This window comes from Ammodytes marinus (assembly GCF_949987685.1).
Source record: "Ammodytes marinus genome assembly, chromosome: 12".
Taxonomy (NCBI): Eukaryota; Metazoa; Chordata; class Actinopteri; order Uranoscopiformes; family Ammodytidae; genus Ammodytes; species Ammodytes marinus.
Window position 1 is genome coordinate 1,686,260 of NC_137216.1, and position 16,574 is coordinate 1,702,833.

The 16,574-nt window shown below is 42.5% G+C and overlaps 1 protein-coding gene across 2 annotated transcripts in view; it reads right to left on the reverse strand.

The window, feature by feature from the left end:
* Positions 1 to 959: 959 nt before the first annotated feature.
* wdr4 (WD repeat domain 4) overlaps positions 960 to 16,574 on the reverse strand; it is a 49,502-nt gene continuing 33,887 nt past the window's right edge. For both annotated transcript variants that reach the window (XM_080037695.1, XM_080037694.1), the window contains exons 9-11: positions 5,790 to 5,976; positions 3,138 to 3,207; positions 960 to 1,740 (exon numbers count right to left, since the gene is read on the reverse strand). In XM_080037695.1, coding sequence (XP_079893821.1) covers positions 1,550 to 1,740; positions 3,138 to 3,207; positions 5,790 to 5,976 — 448 coding nt within the window. In that variant the 3' untranslated portion in view covers positions 960 to 1,549. The remainder of the gene's footprint in view (positions 1,741 to 3,137; positions 3,208 to 5,789; positions 5,977 to 16,574) is intronic.

Sequence of the window (16,574 nt, forward strand, 5' to 3'; positions counted from 1 at the left end):
AGCAAAGGCTAGTCGACAGCAACTTTACAATGACCTTGACAATTTAACTTGATACAGGTTTTTTTCTTGGGGTGTTCTAGAAGCGATGTCTCCATCCTTTACAATTTAGTTTGAATTTTTCTTGAAATCTGAGTAGCTCCACCGTTTCCTTTAAGGCCAGGACACACCAGTCCGACATGTTTCGACTACGCAAAAAATGGAGTCGGCCGTTTCAGGAAGCTCCAGTCTTCCCGTCGCGGCCAAAGAACACACCGAGACAACTGTTTATTTTCCGTACGCTCGCGGGACGTAATGTCTCCACAACAGCAGGCGGCGCTAATCTGTATTGTGGCCCGAAAAAATACGAAAGCCGGAAATGATTGGACATCTCTCTAGAGCATAAACATAGATAGAAATACGTATTTATATTTATGGACCATAAGAGCACAATTTTTAGCAGAGAGTGTCGAGCATGGTGTCGAGCAGTCAACAAGGGTTGATGCATGTGAGTACTCTCAAAACGAAACGAACAAACACATTAAAACGATGGCTAGCTGTTGTTAGCTGTTTGTGCTACCCGCCTCACTTCCGGGCTTCACTGATTCGCTAGCCCTCCACCAATCAAATTGCTCCAAATGAAAGACGGTCGGCCGCCGATTGAGCATGTTCAATCGGCGGCCGACAGGCTCAAAACAAGCCCGACGACCTCTACGTCGGCCGACGTCACGGCACACACCAAACAGATTCGTCTTTTTTTTTGACGACGGCGATTATCGGGCTGGTGTGTCCTGGCCTTTATGCTTTGCTTGTAGTTTTTCAGTTAGTAGCATGGATACCGTTTCAAGAGTAGTGTTCCTCTACTTCCAAAGCAGCTACCCCAGGTTTGTTTGTGACAGTGACCATCATCATGTGCTCCCTCTCAACAAGATACTGCTCAAATATACTGTGTCTCATGCAAAACAGGAGGCTTAAAGTTGACTGCAGCGTTTATTAAAAAAAAAAATTTAAACATTGAGCCAACCATAAAAGATCCTCTATACAGACTGTTTGGCAAAGTCCAGACTCTCCACATGCTTCATTAAAGGCAGACTATGCAACATTTTAATGAAAAAATAAATTAAAGCGTCACACAAAAATAATCCCTCTCAATGATCACATCTGCCCCACTAGAATATGTGGTGGTGTGTTTATCTGCACAGTCCTCCTCTCTCTGGCCAGATTTTACATAGTAGCATTTGTTGGTATTGTTTCACCAAATATCAGTGTGTTAGCCACTGAGCTAACCACCGTGGCAGCGACCTGAGCCTCACACTGTTATTGGTTGAGGGTTCAACGCTCTCCACATAAGATTGAAACGTCCCGACGGAGCACAGGACACCATAACAAAGGAAAAATACAGTTCTAGTGAGGCAGAAGTGATAATTGAGTCAGATTCATTTTGTGTGACTATAATTTCATTTTAAGGAAAATGTGCATGTGCATAGTCAACCTTAAATGCCACAACTCAGATTCTTTATTCAAAAGCATCAAATATAAAAGGAAACAAAAGCATTTTTTTCAAAGTGTCACTTCATGTGGATGATTGGGATGGAGCTTGTGAGGTCTCCCTCTTGGTCTTCTTGTTACTCTTTGCTTTCAGTGTCACTGTTCTCTTGAGCTGCTGCTCCTCCAGCCTCTGCTGCTTCTTCTGCAGGTATGCTGTCACGTTGTCAAAGCTCACCTTATACAGATGCTCAAAGCGGTCCTCTGACCTTGTGGAGTCTGTGGTGTAAAAGAACAGCAGGAATAAGGTTTGGGGACAGTAACCACGGCTGCAGTAGCTTTAATGCAGCGTCTAATTTTCATACCATACATTTACTTGAGTACGCTTTTAGAGATTTGTTTTTGTTACATCTGGATACATCTGTGCTGTTATTTTTATTGCTTTATCATCAAGAATCTGGTGATCTGCTGATCCCAGAGTGGTGTGAGGACAAACAAAGAACTGAGTCCGGTACTAGTTGGCTGTAGCTGATAAGTGAATGGGAAGCAGGCGAGACGATGGAAGGGGATACGCCACAGGGGTGTACAACAATCCAAATGTTAAGCATACGGTAGTAAGGTTTTTCTGCAGTCCTAAATAGATCCAGGGGGCGCCCTTAGCTCAGTTGGTAGGGCGTCCCCCCCATGGGCCTCGGCCAGCAGCGGCCCAGGGTTTGATTCCAGCCCGCGGTCGTTCTCTGCATGTCACTCCCCTCTCTGCCCCATTTCAACTCTGTCTCTACACTATCAATAAAGTAGCCTGGAAATCCATACCCTGATATCTTGAACGATAGAGGGTCTGGCCACGATCAATAGTAATTTCCAACTCAAGGGGCAGCTCCTACTCGTGCGTTTCAAATGCCACTGCACGCAGTTGGATAGCACTACAACCAATCAGAGCGATGCACAAGGTGACATAAGCCCCATTCGTTTAGCGAACAGCTGTTAAACTGTTAAATTAAACGTTTGCCGTTGTCGGTCGGCAAAACAGAACATTCCACTTACTTGCTAATGAAAGATTTAAGTGCCGTCTTCCAAATCGTTAAGGGTCGAGGCCACAGCAGTCTCAAACTCACACAACATATCCGCAGCCATCTTTGACGTTTACTATCACGGCTTCGACGTCGCATGCACGTCACTGTCGTCATCCGGTTACGTCCTCCCCAGAGTACCATATAAAGGACTCTGGCGCGCCCATATTAGATAGAACCAATTGAAACGTGAGACCCAGATTTCTGGTCTTCTTGATAAAGCTTCAACGGAGGGTGGCCAGACCAACAGGCGCAGCAAATTTAATTTGCCAGCGCCTAGTAGCAGGTCTGGGAATGCCAGCATAAAAATGCCAAAAAATATCTTAAAATAAAATAAAATAAAATAAAAAATATCCAGAATTGGCAGATGGCAGAATTGTCGTATTGGTGACAAGCATGTGCCAGACACGATGTTTAAAACAAAGCTGAAACAACACCAGTCATTTTCACAACTGTCCTGTTTTATTGTAGTTTAATTTTGCAAGTAGTTTTGATAAAAAAAACAACAAAGAAAAAACAACAGATCTTACTACGGAATACCAACCAAACATACAAATAGGGTATTGAAGGCCAGGCCAGCCCAAGAGTGTTTGTGTGATGACTCACCCTCCAGCGTCTCCCAGTGTGGCTTCAAGGCTTCAGTAACTCGCTTCAGTTCAGGGCTTTTTACATCACACTAGATGAAGCAGGAGATGGCACAAGTCAGGCACAGGAGAATTAGAATAAAAAACATAGAGAGTAATATACGTTTGTCTTTTAAACACTGCACAATGGTTAGATGACACACAGTAGCACCAGTACCACATTCTCTTTAAAACAAAATAAAACGGCCTTATGCGTCACATAATAAGTGTGATGATTGTCTAGCCTTAAAACGTGTTGTATGATATTTAGGTATTTATTTGTTTATGCTGTATATTGGTTGATTGATTGCTTATCTAACTATGATAAGGCTCATTGTCACACTTTACAGCACTATCAAAAACACACGCTACCTGTATTTCCATAGCCATAAATCTTAGTCTTTATCGACAGCATTGTTGCTGCTACAGTGGGGCGGTCCGAGCCCCTTTGTGTACATGCCTTTTTACAGAGCCTGGGCTGTGTTTTAACATTGGATTTTCTTTCAGTGCGCACACAGTAGCAGACAGGTAGCGGATCGGGAGGGGATAGTCTCTGATTTTGACAAAAAGTGATTTTGACAACAAGCGTTCTCCACAGGCCACCATCTCCTCTCTCCTTCACTTAACTGATTTGAGTCTTACAGGGTTATACTGTATGGTGTGGTGGCTGCTTCTGCAATCAGTGTCCCATTCATGTGAGAACTAATGTGATTACATTTTAATGCAATCTAATGTTATTAAGCAAACTGCATAAAAAAAATGCATCAAAGAGTGAATATAATCAGGGTTCAAGGCCTTTGATGGTTGTGAAATAGGCGTAGGATATATACTGTCTTAAATCGTAGTTAATTCTTCATAGCCCCCCAGCAGTCTCAATATACAGGTGAAACTCGAAAAATTAGAATATCGTGCAAAAGTTAATTTATTTCAGTAATTCAACTTTAAATGTGAAAATAATATCTTATACAGACTCATTATATGCAAAGTGAGATATGTGAAGCCTTTATTTGTTATAATTGTGATTATTATGGCTTACAGTTTATAAAAACCCCAAATTCAAAATCTCAGAAAATTAGAATATTACATCAAATCATTAAAAAAAAGGTTTTTGAATACAGAAATGTCGGCCCTCTAGAAAGTATAATCATGCATATGTACTAAGTACTTGGTTTGGGCCCCTTTTGCATGAATTTTTGCCTCAATGCGGTGTGGCATGGATGCTATCAGTCTGTGGCACTGCTGAGGTGTTATGGAAGCCCAGGTTGCTTTGATAGTGGCCTTCAGCTCCTCTGTATTGTTGGGTCTGGTGTGTATCATCTTCCTCTTGACAATAGTCCATGGTTTCTCTATGGAGTTCAGGTCAGGAGAGTTGTCTGGCCATTCATGCACAGTAATACCATGGTCAGTCAACCAGTTACCAGTGGCTTATGGTACTGTGGGCAGGTGCCAAGTCTAGCTGAAAATGGAAATTGTCATCACCATAAAGCTTGTCAACAGACAGAAGCATGAAGTGCTCTAAAATCTTCTGCTAGATGGCTCTGGTGACTTTGGACTTGATAACACAGTGGACTAACAGCAGCAGATGACATGATACCTCAAATCATCACTGATCCAAATTAAATGTTGCCTTTCATGTAAATCAAGGTCCCACAGTCTAGAGGAAGAGTGGAGGGGCACAAAATCCAAGTTGCTTGAAGACCACTGTCAAGTTTCAACAGTCAGTGATGATCTGAGGCACCATGTCATCTGATGGTGTTGGTCCACTGTGTTATCAAGTCCAAAGTCACCACAGCTGTCTACCAGGAGATTTTAGAGCACTTCATGCTTCTGTCTGTTGACAAGCTTCATGGTGATGACAATTTCCATTTCCAGCTAGACTTTGCACCTGCCCACAGTACCATAAGCCACTGGTAACTGACCATGGTATTACTGCGTTGATTGGCCAGACAACTCTCCTGACCTGAACCCAATAGAGAAACTATGGAGTATTGTCAAGAGGCAGATGAGACACACCAGACCCAACACTACAGACGAGCTGAAGGCCTCTATCAAAGCAACCTGGGCTTCCATAACACCTCAGCAGTGCCACAGACTGATAGCATCCATGCCACGCCGCATTTAGGCAATAATTCGTGCAAAAGGGACCCAAACCAAGTACTTAGTACATATGCATGATTATACTTTCTAGAGGGCCGACATTTCTGTATTTAAAATCCTTTTTTTATTGATTTTATGTAATATTCTAATTTTCTGAGATTTTGAATTTGGGGTTTTCACAAGCTGTAAGCCATAATAATCACAATTATAACAAATACAGGCTTGAAATATCTCACTTTGAATGTAATGAGTCTATATAATATATTAGTTTCACCATTTAGGTTGAATGACTGAAATAAATGAACTTTTGCACGATATTCTAATTTTTCGAGTTTCACCTGTACTGTATATAATAGTGGGAATCTGACTGTTTAAGCAAGACAAACCCACAATTTCAGTACAAAAATGGGTTGATGTAGCTAAAATGTTAGCTCTACTCAAATATATATTCAAAAAATAATTTTGTTTTTATTCTTAACAGGACACACTAAAAGCTGCAATTAATAACTACATGTGTAAAAAATGTAGCACACTGTACCTCCCAAGAGTCTTGTCTGTGTGTGTAGATTTGGAGCAGTGTGTCACTGGAGTCCATCAGCACCCACAGCTGGCCTTCCTGGTCAAAGGTCATCTCCAGTGGATAGTGGGGCAGGGACAGCCTGCTATGTGGTAGGAGCCTCTCTTCATCTGTCTTTTCCAGAGTGAAAAACTCAAGTGTGGACACTCTAAGGGATACACAGGAACACAAATGCTAATCACTGGGTTGATCCATTGACTGCTAGCTTGTCCTCTTTGCCTCTGACCTACTTTAGGTTTCACCACATGTAAACTATATACTATACAGCCTAGTGAAATCCACTGTGACCTTGTGCCTCTATGCATCCAAAAATACATTGAACGATGGGAAGCACAAATAGCTTTAAACCAGCTGACTTATCACTGTCACGTCACAGTTAAAAACAGCTTCCTGAGGGGGAGGGTGCAGTTCACAGCAACTTTAGAAAGATTCTCTTTAAGTTTACACTGACATTTTTACTCTGTCATTCCGTGTACATTTTCCACGACTGATATTCAGACTGACAAAGTAAACTCAATTGTTTTTATAGTTTTTTCCCCCCAATATTTTCTTTTAACATATTCTAATTGATCATATTTTGAATGCAGATAGGATAATGTAAAATGGTCTCCACTTATATATCCACTGAACATGTTAAGATTCTATTTGAAATAGCCTTTGTGGACACAGGCTATTTTGTAATTTGATGTTTTTAATCGTTTGACGCGGGTTGCTTTTGACCGCCTCGGGAGACAATAGATTGTCATGGGGCGGATAGAAGCAATCTATGCAATTTGCGTTTTAACAGTTTTTAACTGTTTTTAAACTGTTTTAATCATTTATCCCTGCCTGGCGGTCCGCTCTGTGGCGTCGCTGTTGGCGTCTGTGTTTCGCTGCCCGGCGTCGGTGCTCCTCCGGCCGGTCCTAGCTCTGGGTGTGCCAATGGTGGCGGCGGATGCGTCGCGCCCTTTGTGCTTGGCGCCTCTGGCCTTGCCTCATGGGCTGGGCATGGCCGGTCCGGCGGGCCCAAGTGGTTGCTCCTCGTGGCAGCGGTGCATTTGGCTATTTCCCTATTCTATACTGTCTATTCTCTATCTATGGCCCCGGTCCTCCTCGGGACTAGTGCCGCATTGGGGCGTGCTCTCTGGGGGCGGGGTGCTGGGAGGCAGGCTCTGGGTCTGGGGGGCTGGCGCCGATTGTGTGTCGGTGGGGAACGGTACAGTGTAAATCAATGTAATTTAATGTTAATTGTGTTCATATTGTTAAACATTGTTATAGCGTTATTATTAACAGCCTGAGGAGCTGCCTCGGCCTCGGTTTGTCTGGGCCTGAGTACCGGTTGTCCTCCCACTGAAAAATTGTCCTGCCGACGCTAATTGCATAACTGATACCATTTCTCTGACATTTGTTCTCCTCTGTCTATCTTCCATGATTGGCTGAGCGTTGCCCCGGGGGTTCTCTCCCTCTGTCTACCAAGCACTCTCCATGCTACTCGACTGACTCCGAGTTCTGTGCGGAATCAGCTGTCCTAGGAACGGATGCTCCCCGCCTGCTATTGCCTCACATCAGCACTGATTCACCGTCCATCAGGATAGTACTCTTTCTACTCGCTTGCTTGTTCAATCTTTAAATTCATTTTTGCTTTGCTCACTGGTTGCCTGTCTGTCCTCTTCCAGTTTTCCCTGGTCGTGACGAGACGGTGTGGATCTGGTCCCCCCTCCGGTAACATCTGAGAATGGACCATCAACGCGAAAGATGTTGCAGTGGTTAAGGACGCCACCTGGAGACGTGGGATGTAATCCCGGCGCTGGAAACCTTAGTTTTCCCTGGTGGAGACGAGACGGTGTGGATCCTCTGGCAGCATCTGAAGTCTTCCTGCATCCACACTATTCGCACTTTACTTAGTATTACCATGTAATCACCTGGTCAATGATCAAATTCCTTCGTGATTTTCTCTACTTATGACATCTATTGCAGTATGTCCGTCCTGGGAGAGGGATCCCTTACTCTGTCGACTCTCCCTGAGATTTCTTCAATTTTCTTTATTGTAGGGAAGGAAGGAACAAAAAAGGGTTTTTACTGGGAGTTTTTTCTCAGCCGAGCTAAGGGTGTAAGGGCAGGGTGTCATATTGTATCATATATCATATTGTATGGAATGTAAAGCCCACTGAGACAAATGTATTTGTGATTTTGGGCTATACAAATAAAACTGATTTGATTTTACTGTGGATTTTTGAAAAAATAAAAGGCAAAGGTAATTCAAAGCAAATTCATATTTGTCTTTTTATCTTTGACTTTTGTATTGTTGTTGACCTGAAAATGATCCGATCCGTGACTCAAAAACCATGACACGATTCGTAGGGCTGTCGCGGTGAAGAAATAACCTTTGCGGTGACTCAGGGTGGCTCAAGAGTGCGGTATGGGATATTATTGCTCCACCCCTTTTTTAGGCCTAATTATATAGTTATTTAGCCAATTTGTTTGTAAATGGTATCCTACAGGTTTAATGTTTAACTTAACGTGTTTCCTCTCAAACTTGTCTTGTATGCATCTTAAAAATTAAATAGATAAACATTTATTAAATATGGAACACAACACACAAGGCGGCAATGGTGCGCAATATGAACATACAGAATACATAGTATTTCTGCTTCATCAAAATTAAACTTAAACAGACGATATATATATAAATTGTCATTTGTTGGAGAGAAAAAAGAGGCAGATTGTTCAGGCTTAATCTTTTTTTTTTTTTTTTTAGATATTTTTTGGGCATTTTTATGCTTTATTGATAGTGCAGAGAGATAGAGGTGAAATGGGGCAGAGAGGGGAGTGACATGCAGAGAACGACCGCGGGTGGGAATCGAACCCGGGTCTGCTGCTGGGCCACCAACTGAGCTAAAGGCGCCCCCTCAGGCTTAATCTTTAAGTGCAAATAATAAAACATGACATTAAAAAGTTTAATTTTGTTTGTGTCTGTTTTTGTGTATGTGGGCTTTTTCACACCAGACTTTTATTTATTTTGAACACTGTTGCAGCCACCACCCCAAATCAAGTTACAGTATCTCACAAAAGTGAGTAGACCCCTCACATTTTTTCAAATATTTCATTATATCTTTCCATGTGACAACACTGAATGAATGACACTTTGATGCAATGTAAAGTAGTCAGTGTACAGCTTGTATAACAGTGTAAATGTACTGTCCCCTCAAAATAACTCGACACAGCCATTAATGTCTAAAGTGCTGGCAACAAAAGTGAGTACACCCCTAAGTGAAAATGTCCAAATTGGGCCCAAAGTGTCAATATTTTGTGTTGCCACCATTATTTTCCAGCACTGCCTTAACCCTCTTGGGCATGTAGTTCAACAGCGCTTCACAGGTTGCAACTGGAACCCTCTTCCACCCATTCATGACTGCATCACGGAGCTGGTGTATATTAGAGACCTTGCGCTCCTCCACCTACCGTTTGAGGATGCCCCAAAGATGCTCAATAGGGTTTATGTCTGGAGACATGCTTGGCCAGTCCATAACCTCTACCCTCAGCTTCTTTAGCAAGGCAGTGGTCGTCTTGGAGGTGTGTTTGAGGTCGTTATCATGTTGCAATACTGCCCTGCAGCCCAGTTTACGAAGGTTCAGTGCACATGCTCAGCGTCATACACAGAGGTTGGCTTTGGAAAATAGACGTATGAGTGCTGCCAGCATTGCTGCAGGGCTTGAAGGGGTGGGGGGTCAACCTGTCAGTGCTCAGACCATACGCCACACACTGCATCATACTGGTCTGCATGGCTGTTGTCCCAGAAGAAAGCCTATTCTAAAGATGATGCACAAGAAACCCCACAAAAAGTTTGCTGAAGACAAGCAGACTACGGACATGGATTATTGCAGCCATGTCCTGTGGTCTGATGAGACCAATATACATTTATTTGGCAGTATTGCAACATGATGAGGACCCCAAACACACCTCCAAGATGACCACTGCCTTGCTATAGAAGCTGAGGGTAAAGGTTATGGACTGGCCAAGCATGTCTCCAGACCTAAACCCTATTGAGCATCTTTGGGGCATCCTCAAACGGGAGACGGAGGAGCGCAAGGTCTCTAGTATCGACCAGCTCCTTGATGTCGTCATGAATGGGTGGAAGGGGATTCCAGTGGCAACCTGTGAAGCTCTGGTGAACTCCATGCCCAAGAGGGTTAAGGCAGTGCTGGAAAATAATGGTGGCAACACAAAATATTGACACTTTGGGACCAATTTGGACATTTTCACTTAGGGGTGTACTCACTTCTGCTGCCAGCAGTTTAGACATTAATGGCTGTGTCGAGTTATTTTGAGGGAACAGTAAATTCACACTGTTATACAAGCTGTACACTGACTACTTTACATTGTATCAAAGTGTCATTTCTTCAGTGTTGTCCAATGAAAAGATATAATGAAATATTTGAAGAAATGTGAGGGGTGTACTCACTTTTGTGAGATACTGTAAATCCATTTTTTTTGTCTTTGATGACCCAGCCTAATCCAACATCATTACTTTCCGGAAGGGGATCTTAAATTCATTTGCATTAATTATAAAGCCCTTAATAATCCCATTAAACGAAGCAAAGTATTCTACCATTTACACACACACTTAAAATAATGATCTATGCCCATACAAAAAGCTCTGACTTGGATAACTTGACGAAGCGATTGATGTGTGTAAATCCATCCGGTACGTGTGTCTGATGGCGGGCCGTAATATTAATAATAAACAGCGTGCTGCACATTACAACAGCATTTACATTAACAATGGATTGGATTTATATAGCGCTTTTCAAGGCACTCAAAGACGCTTTACAGGGTTCCAGGTTCCATTCTTTCACACACAGCAGGGTTCGACATAACGTATAGCCCGATGGCCCGGGGCCAGTAAAATCATATGCAGGGCAAGTTGACTGGCCAATCACAGTTCAGTATCTTTTTGTAGACTACATTATGGTTCATTGAAATGCGTGTTGAGAGTCGGAATGAAAGCAGTGTTTATTTAAGACTCAATATAATAAACCTAATATAAAATATATATTTTTTAATGAAAGGCCAGTGGACAACCGATGCGTGGGCGTTTTGACAGGCGGAGCAACAAGCGGGTGCACTCTCGCTCCGTTGGCAGAGCTGCCTACCGTCCGCCTGCGAGTCGACAAATCAATCGACGTAAGGCTGTTACATACTCTGCGAGAAGAAAGAACAAAGTTCTCGGTGACAGAGCTGCGAGAAGAAAATGACGTAATTTTCTTCTCTCAGCCCTTGTTTAGCTGTTCTCGCAGCTTGTTCTCGACACATCACCCGGGCCGAACTTTCTTCTCGCAGCTTGTCCGAGAACTATTGTGTGATTGGTCAGTCTGAAGTCAATGAGGAAAGCGAAGTGAAATCAGCTGGCGCTACTGAGTCAATTACCATGGTAACAATGCGCCGCGGTGAGGAGTTCGGCAGTTGAGTTCTCGTGAAGTATGTAATGTCAGACCAGAAAGAACTTCTCGCAGCTCTGTCACCGAGAACTTTGTTCTTTCTTCTCGCGGAGTATGTAACAGGCTTTACTCTGCCCCCTTTCTTTCTTCCCACAGCGAGGTTCAGGTGCAGAAAATGAAGTGATAACTGCGCTTTTCCTTTAGCTGCCGCCGTAATGTTACAGTATTTGCATCAAAGCCCCAATGGTAATACAAATGAGAGGCGTTATTTAAACGCTGTGAATGCGTCTCCGGTGATTGTGTCGGTTGTAGACAGAAACGAACGGAGGGACTCCGCTCACTGTACAGTTCCTATAGTCGCGCAGTTTGGCACTGTGTTTTCAGGCTCGAGACATTCAATCAGATCGCGGAAGTCTTTCCCATTGAAATCGCTAAAGGGGAGAATATCCCCGGTTATTATTTTAGCCACAAACCACAGTTCATCTGCGCGGCGGCTCACTCGCTGGCGAGATCACACGGTGAAACGCTGCTGTGATCGGACGAAGGCATTGTGTGTTTCTAAGGTGATTTAACGTCATAGTCTTAGACGAGCGTTTAACTTATGCTGCATATTTTGCACTGCATTGTTTTTTATCAATAGTTTGAAAAAATGGTCCCACACCGGACTCTTATGTGAAGCTGACACTTCATGGAGAAGTGACACTCCTGCAGCGCGCTCACGACCAGACGTGAACTCGTACACGGTGAAATCTCCCATTTAAAAAAAACAGCATAACCCACTGATTTTCGGATTTCTATTCTATTTTTAAAGTCAACTTGAGCGCAAGTGGAAAACCGGTCATTCGGTCGACACATTCACATCCCTAATGCATATAGAGAAAGTAATAAAAACAGCCTACCACACCACAAAGAATGATCAGACCTTCATCTCTTATTTTTTTTTTATGTTTGAACATGACTTCTGCAGGTGAACTATTCATTAAACTGCCCAAATTCAAGAATAAAAACAATCATCAAACTACTGGACTTTAAAATACTGGCCCACTCTTTCAACATACTTTCAGTTGTAGGCTTCAAATTCAATATGTTTGCCTGGTTTTATATTATGTGTATGAGCAATATCAACATTTCATATAATTAATTAAAAGAAAAATAACCAAATCTAAAGGGAATATCTATACTGTTACAGTATAGATATTCCCTTTATATATGGTTATTTTTCTAATACAGATATTAAAATTATTGACACTAAATTATGAAGAAAAAAAAGTGTGTGTAGGGCCAGTGAAAATATACAAGGGGCCAGTAAAACTCGGATCCACTGGCCCGGCAGGCCAGTAGGAAAAAAAAGCTTTGAAGCTTTATCAAGAAGACCAGAAATCTGGGTCTCACGTTTCAATTGGTTCTATCTAATATGGGCACGCCAGAGCCCTTTATATGGTACTCTGGGGAGGACGTAACCGGATGACGACAGTGACGTGCATGCGACGTCGAAGCCGTGACAGTAAACATCAAAGATGGCTGCGGATATGTTGTGTGAGTTTCAGACTGCTTTGGCCTTGACCCTTAACGATTTGGAAGACGGCACTTAAATCTTTCATTAGCAAGTAAGTGGAATGTTCCGTTTTGCCGACCGACAACGGCAAACGTTTAATTTAACATTTTAACAGCTGTTCGCTAAACGAACGGGGCTTACGTCACCTTGTGCATCGCTCTGATTGGTTGTAGTGCTATCCAACTGCGTGCAGTGGCATTTGAAATGCACGAGTAGGAGCCGCCCCTTGAGTTGGAAATTACTATTGATCGTGGCCAGACCCTCTATCGTTCAAGATATCAGGGTATGGATTTCCAGGCTATATATTTACAAAAAACAATGAAAACATATATGTTTGTACTGTTATTTATTTATGTCAAAAAGGATTAGGAAATTACCACATTGTTTTATTAAAATTTTTCATAACGTCCCAACTTTTTTGGAATTGGGGTTGTATTTGTGCAATGGGTGTTCCGTTTTAATATTACAGTATTGTTTGTCGTTATGGCCCAACTCTTGTAACTTGTTCATCTTTTATTTTTAGCTGAGGCCTAAAATTATACACTTTTCTGTCAATATTATATGGTCTTAGAGGTCCCTAATACGTTTTTATTTAGTTGTTTGCTGAAAAAAACCATTCAGATCATTTATTGTAGTATGCCTCTATACCCTGATTTTCAGCTAATCTCACGGTGGCCTATTTTTAAAACCGAGCTGCAGCTCCCCTCGTAAATATACAATCTATGAGCTCCCCCCGCCCCTGTCTGGAAGCGAAGCCATTGGTGTCTGCCCATAGGTCCATAGCTTGCCGTGCCTGTGCTGTCGGTTAGGTTTACCCTGAGAAGAACCATATCTAGTGCTAGTAACGCAGGAGCTCAGCCGCACTTTGAACAGTTTGACATGACCGATACTTGTCTACATGAAAGACTATGTTCATACAGATGCAGCCACAAGCTAATGGAAACGGCATGTTCACAATAAAAATGCAGCAAAAGATGGAGGCTACTGCGAAGCTAGCTTGGAAGCTAGCGGCTAAAAATATCACGAAAATCAGTGAAAAAATTAGCATCAAAGTTAGACTTCGACTCTATTACTTTCCTATGCTTTGCTTAACGAGGCATTTTCAGACTGCTGTGGGGAATATAAACAGCGTGTTATGAGCAAAAGCTGGTTGCTTGTCCCAAAGCTAATAGCTATACACCAGTCAGGCAAAAATACTAATAAAAACTTTTTTTAGTTTAACCGTTTAAAAAAAAGCACAGGTAGCTTCCTATCCGTTGTGTTATTAAAAACGAGGCATTAATAGACTGCTGTGGTTAAGATAAATTAGTGGAGTATGAGCAAAAGCATTCTGTGTTGGTGTATGTAACATTCAGCATGCTATGCTGGACTACAGGCATCTTGTCGCTTAGCGGGGAAAACAACATGGCTGTCGCTCGGAAAATTTTCCATCGGATCTCGGGGCCGTGGACCAATAAGAAATGGGGGGGTGGGGTTATCATAGACTACTGCACGGTGGAAGTTTCTTTATATGTCCAAGAAAGTTTCTGGTTACTAATGTGGGGGGGAAGCATGGCCATATAAAGAAAATATGGGGAAGTGGCTGTGCCGACTGTGACGTTATAGTCGGCGAGAATTCTGACTGGAGTATATTGGAGAGGTTTTCAGAAAGGGGGAGGGTGAGGAAAGGAGAGATTTTTTTTTTTTTACTTTGGCAGTCCCTATGCACACCGTGGACCCATAGTTATGTTCCAACACATTTAAAAAGTGTGTTTTGCATAATATGTGACCTTTAACTGTTTACTATTTATATGTCTATCTACTCTTGTCGCTAGATTGTCATCTGGAAAATGTAATACATTTTTAAGTTTTTTAAGATAGCAAACTTGGAATATTGATTAATGAGATGACACTTTTGGATTGAAATCATCCAGAAAGAAAAAATGGGTAAGTGAAGAAATGATTAGCCTTATGTCATCAAAATGTGGGAGATTTTTGGTAAAACTACTTTGACTAGATTGTTTATTATAAATGTACACAGACAAGTGCCTACTTTCATGAATTACTGGCTGCTTTAATCATGCCATTGAACAAGAGCTGCTGTGAAACATTAAACTCAGGCAGGAGGGACCTGTGGTAAAACCCAATGCTAAAGGATGTTGGACTGCTCATTCTACTGCCTGTACTAACAGAGGAAGCAAAGGTCAGACAATGACTTATCTGTAACCATACATTTAGACAACGTAAATCATCCACAGATAGGTGACTAATGAAAGGAAAAGCTAACATCAGGTCCTGCATTGACATTCCCACTCACCTGAGAAAGAGTTGCTCTTCTGTTTCTCCTCATAATCACACTAAACCAGCCATTCTGTCCCATTTTACTCACACAGCCAGACCAAACTACAGCTAGTAGTTGTATGGTCTGGAACCAAGCTATATCGTTTCAAATGCCTCGTTTCCACCGAGTAGAGCGGGTCGGGTCGGAGCGGCTCAGAGCGGGACAGCTCACTTTTAAGAATCTCGTGGTGTTTCCACCGCCGACCTTACCCTTACTGGTAGGGCAGGGTTTAGGCTGGACTGCGATAGCCGCCGCAAGAATATGGGTCAAACTATCGGGCTGTGGAACAACTGTGGTCAAGCCAGTGGTCTCTTGTTTTTGCTTGGTCAAACCAGCTGCTTCTTTATTTATTCCCCCCGTGTTGTTGTGAGCGTAAACGCACAGAGACGGCTCGGTACAGACAGTGAGCGAACAGTGCTGGCTGCGGCAGCTACGTGACATCGTAGCAGTGGGACACAGTGTAACCAACTGATTAATTTAACAACGAGGAAAAACACCACACAATAAACAGTGTTGTGTTCACATTTTCGCCAAAATACAAGACTCTCTTCACTCTTACTGAGGTGACTACACACGGCGGAAATGATTCTTCTCCACAAGCTTGGCACAACTATCTTTGGCCAGTTTGGCCCATTCCTATTACTCAAGCTCCATCAGGTTGGATGGGGAGCGTCGGTGCACAGCCATTTTCAGATCCCTCCAGAGATGTTCAATGGGATTCAAGTCTGGGCTCCGGCTGGGCCACTCTAGAACATTCACAGAGTTGTCCTGAAGCCACTCCCTCCATATCATGCCTCATTTCCACCGAGTAAAACGGGTCGGGTCGAAGCGGCTCAGAGCGGGACAGCTCGCTTTTAAGAATCTCTGTGGTGTTTCCACCGCCGACCCTACCCTTACTGGTAGGGCGGGGTTTAGGCTGGACTGCGATAGCCGGCGCCGGAATATGGGTCAAACTATCGGGCTGTGGAATAGTGTTGTTTTTGGCGGTTAAGTTTAGTTTTAGTCCAGTCTTTGTGTCAAACTGTCATTTTAGTTTTTATTAGTCTTAGTCACGTTTAAACTCTTTTTAGTCTAGTCAAGTTTCAGTTGACTAAAAGTCTTGAGCTTTTTAGTCTTCTCTTAGTCAGAATTATCTGGGACTATTTTCGTCTAGTCTTAGTCAACAAAAAATGATGACATTTAAGTCTAGTCTTAGTCAATGACATTTGTATTTTAGTCTTTTTAGTAATGCAATTATATTTAACCCAGTTAATATAGTACAAGTACCTAGTATAGTACAGCCAAAATCAAAATGTTCTTTAGGTCCCCCATTTCACAGGTCAAACAAGGTTATCTTATCTTATTATATTATTTTTACCTTATAGACTCAAGAATACATGCAATTCCAGACACGGAAGACGCTCTGATTGAATTTACATCATATTTATTTGAGCTACCAAACATGTAAGAATGCC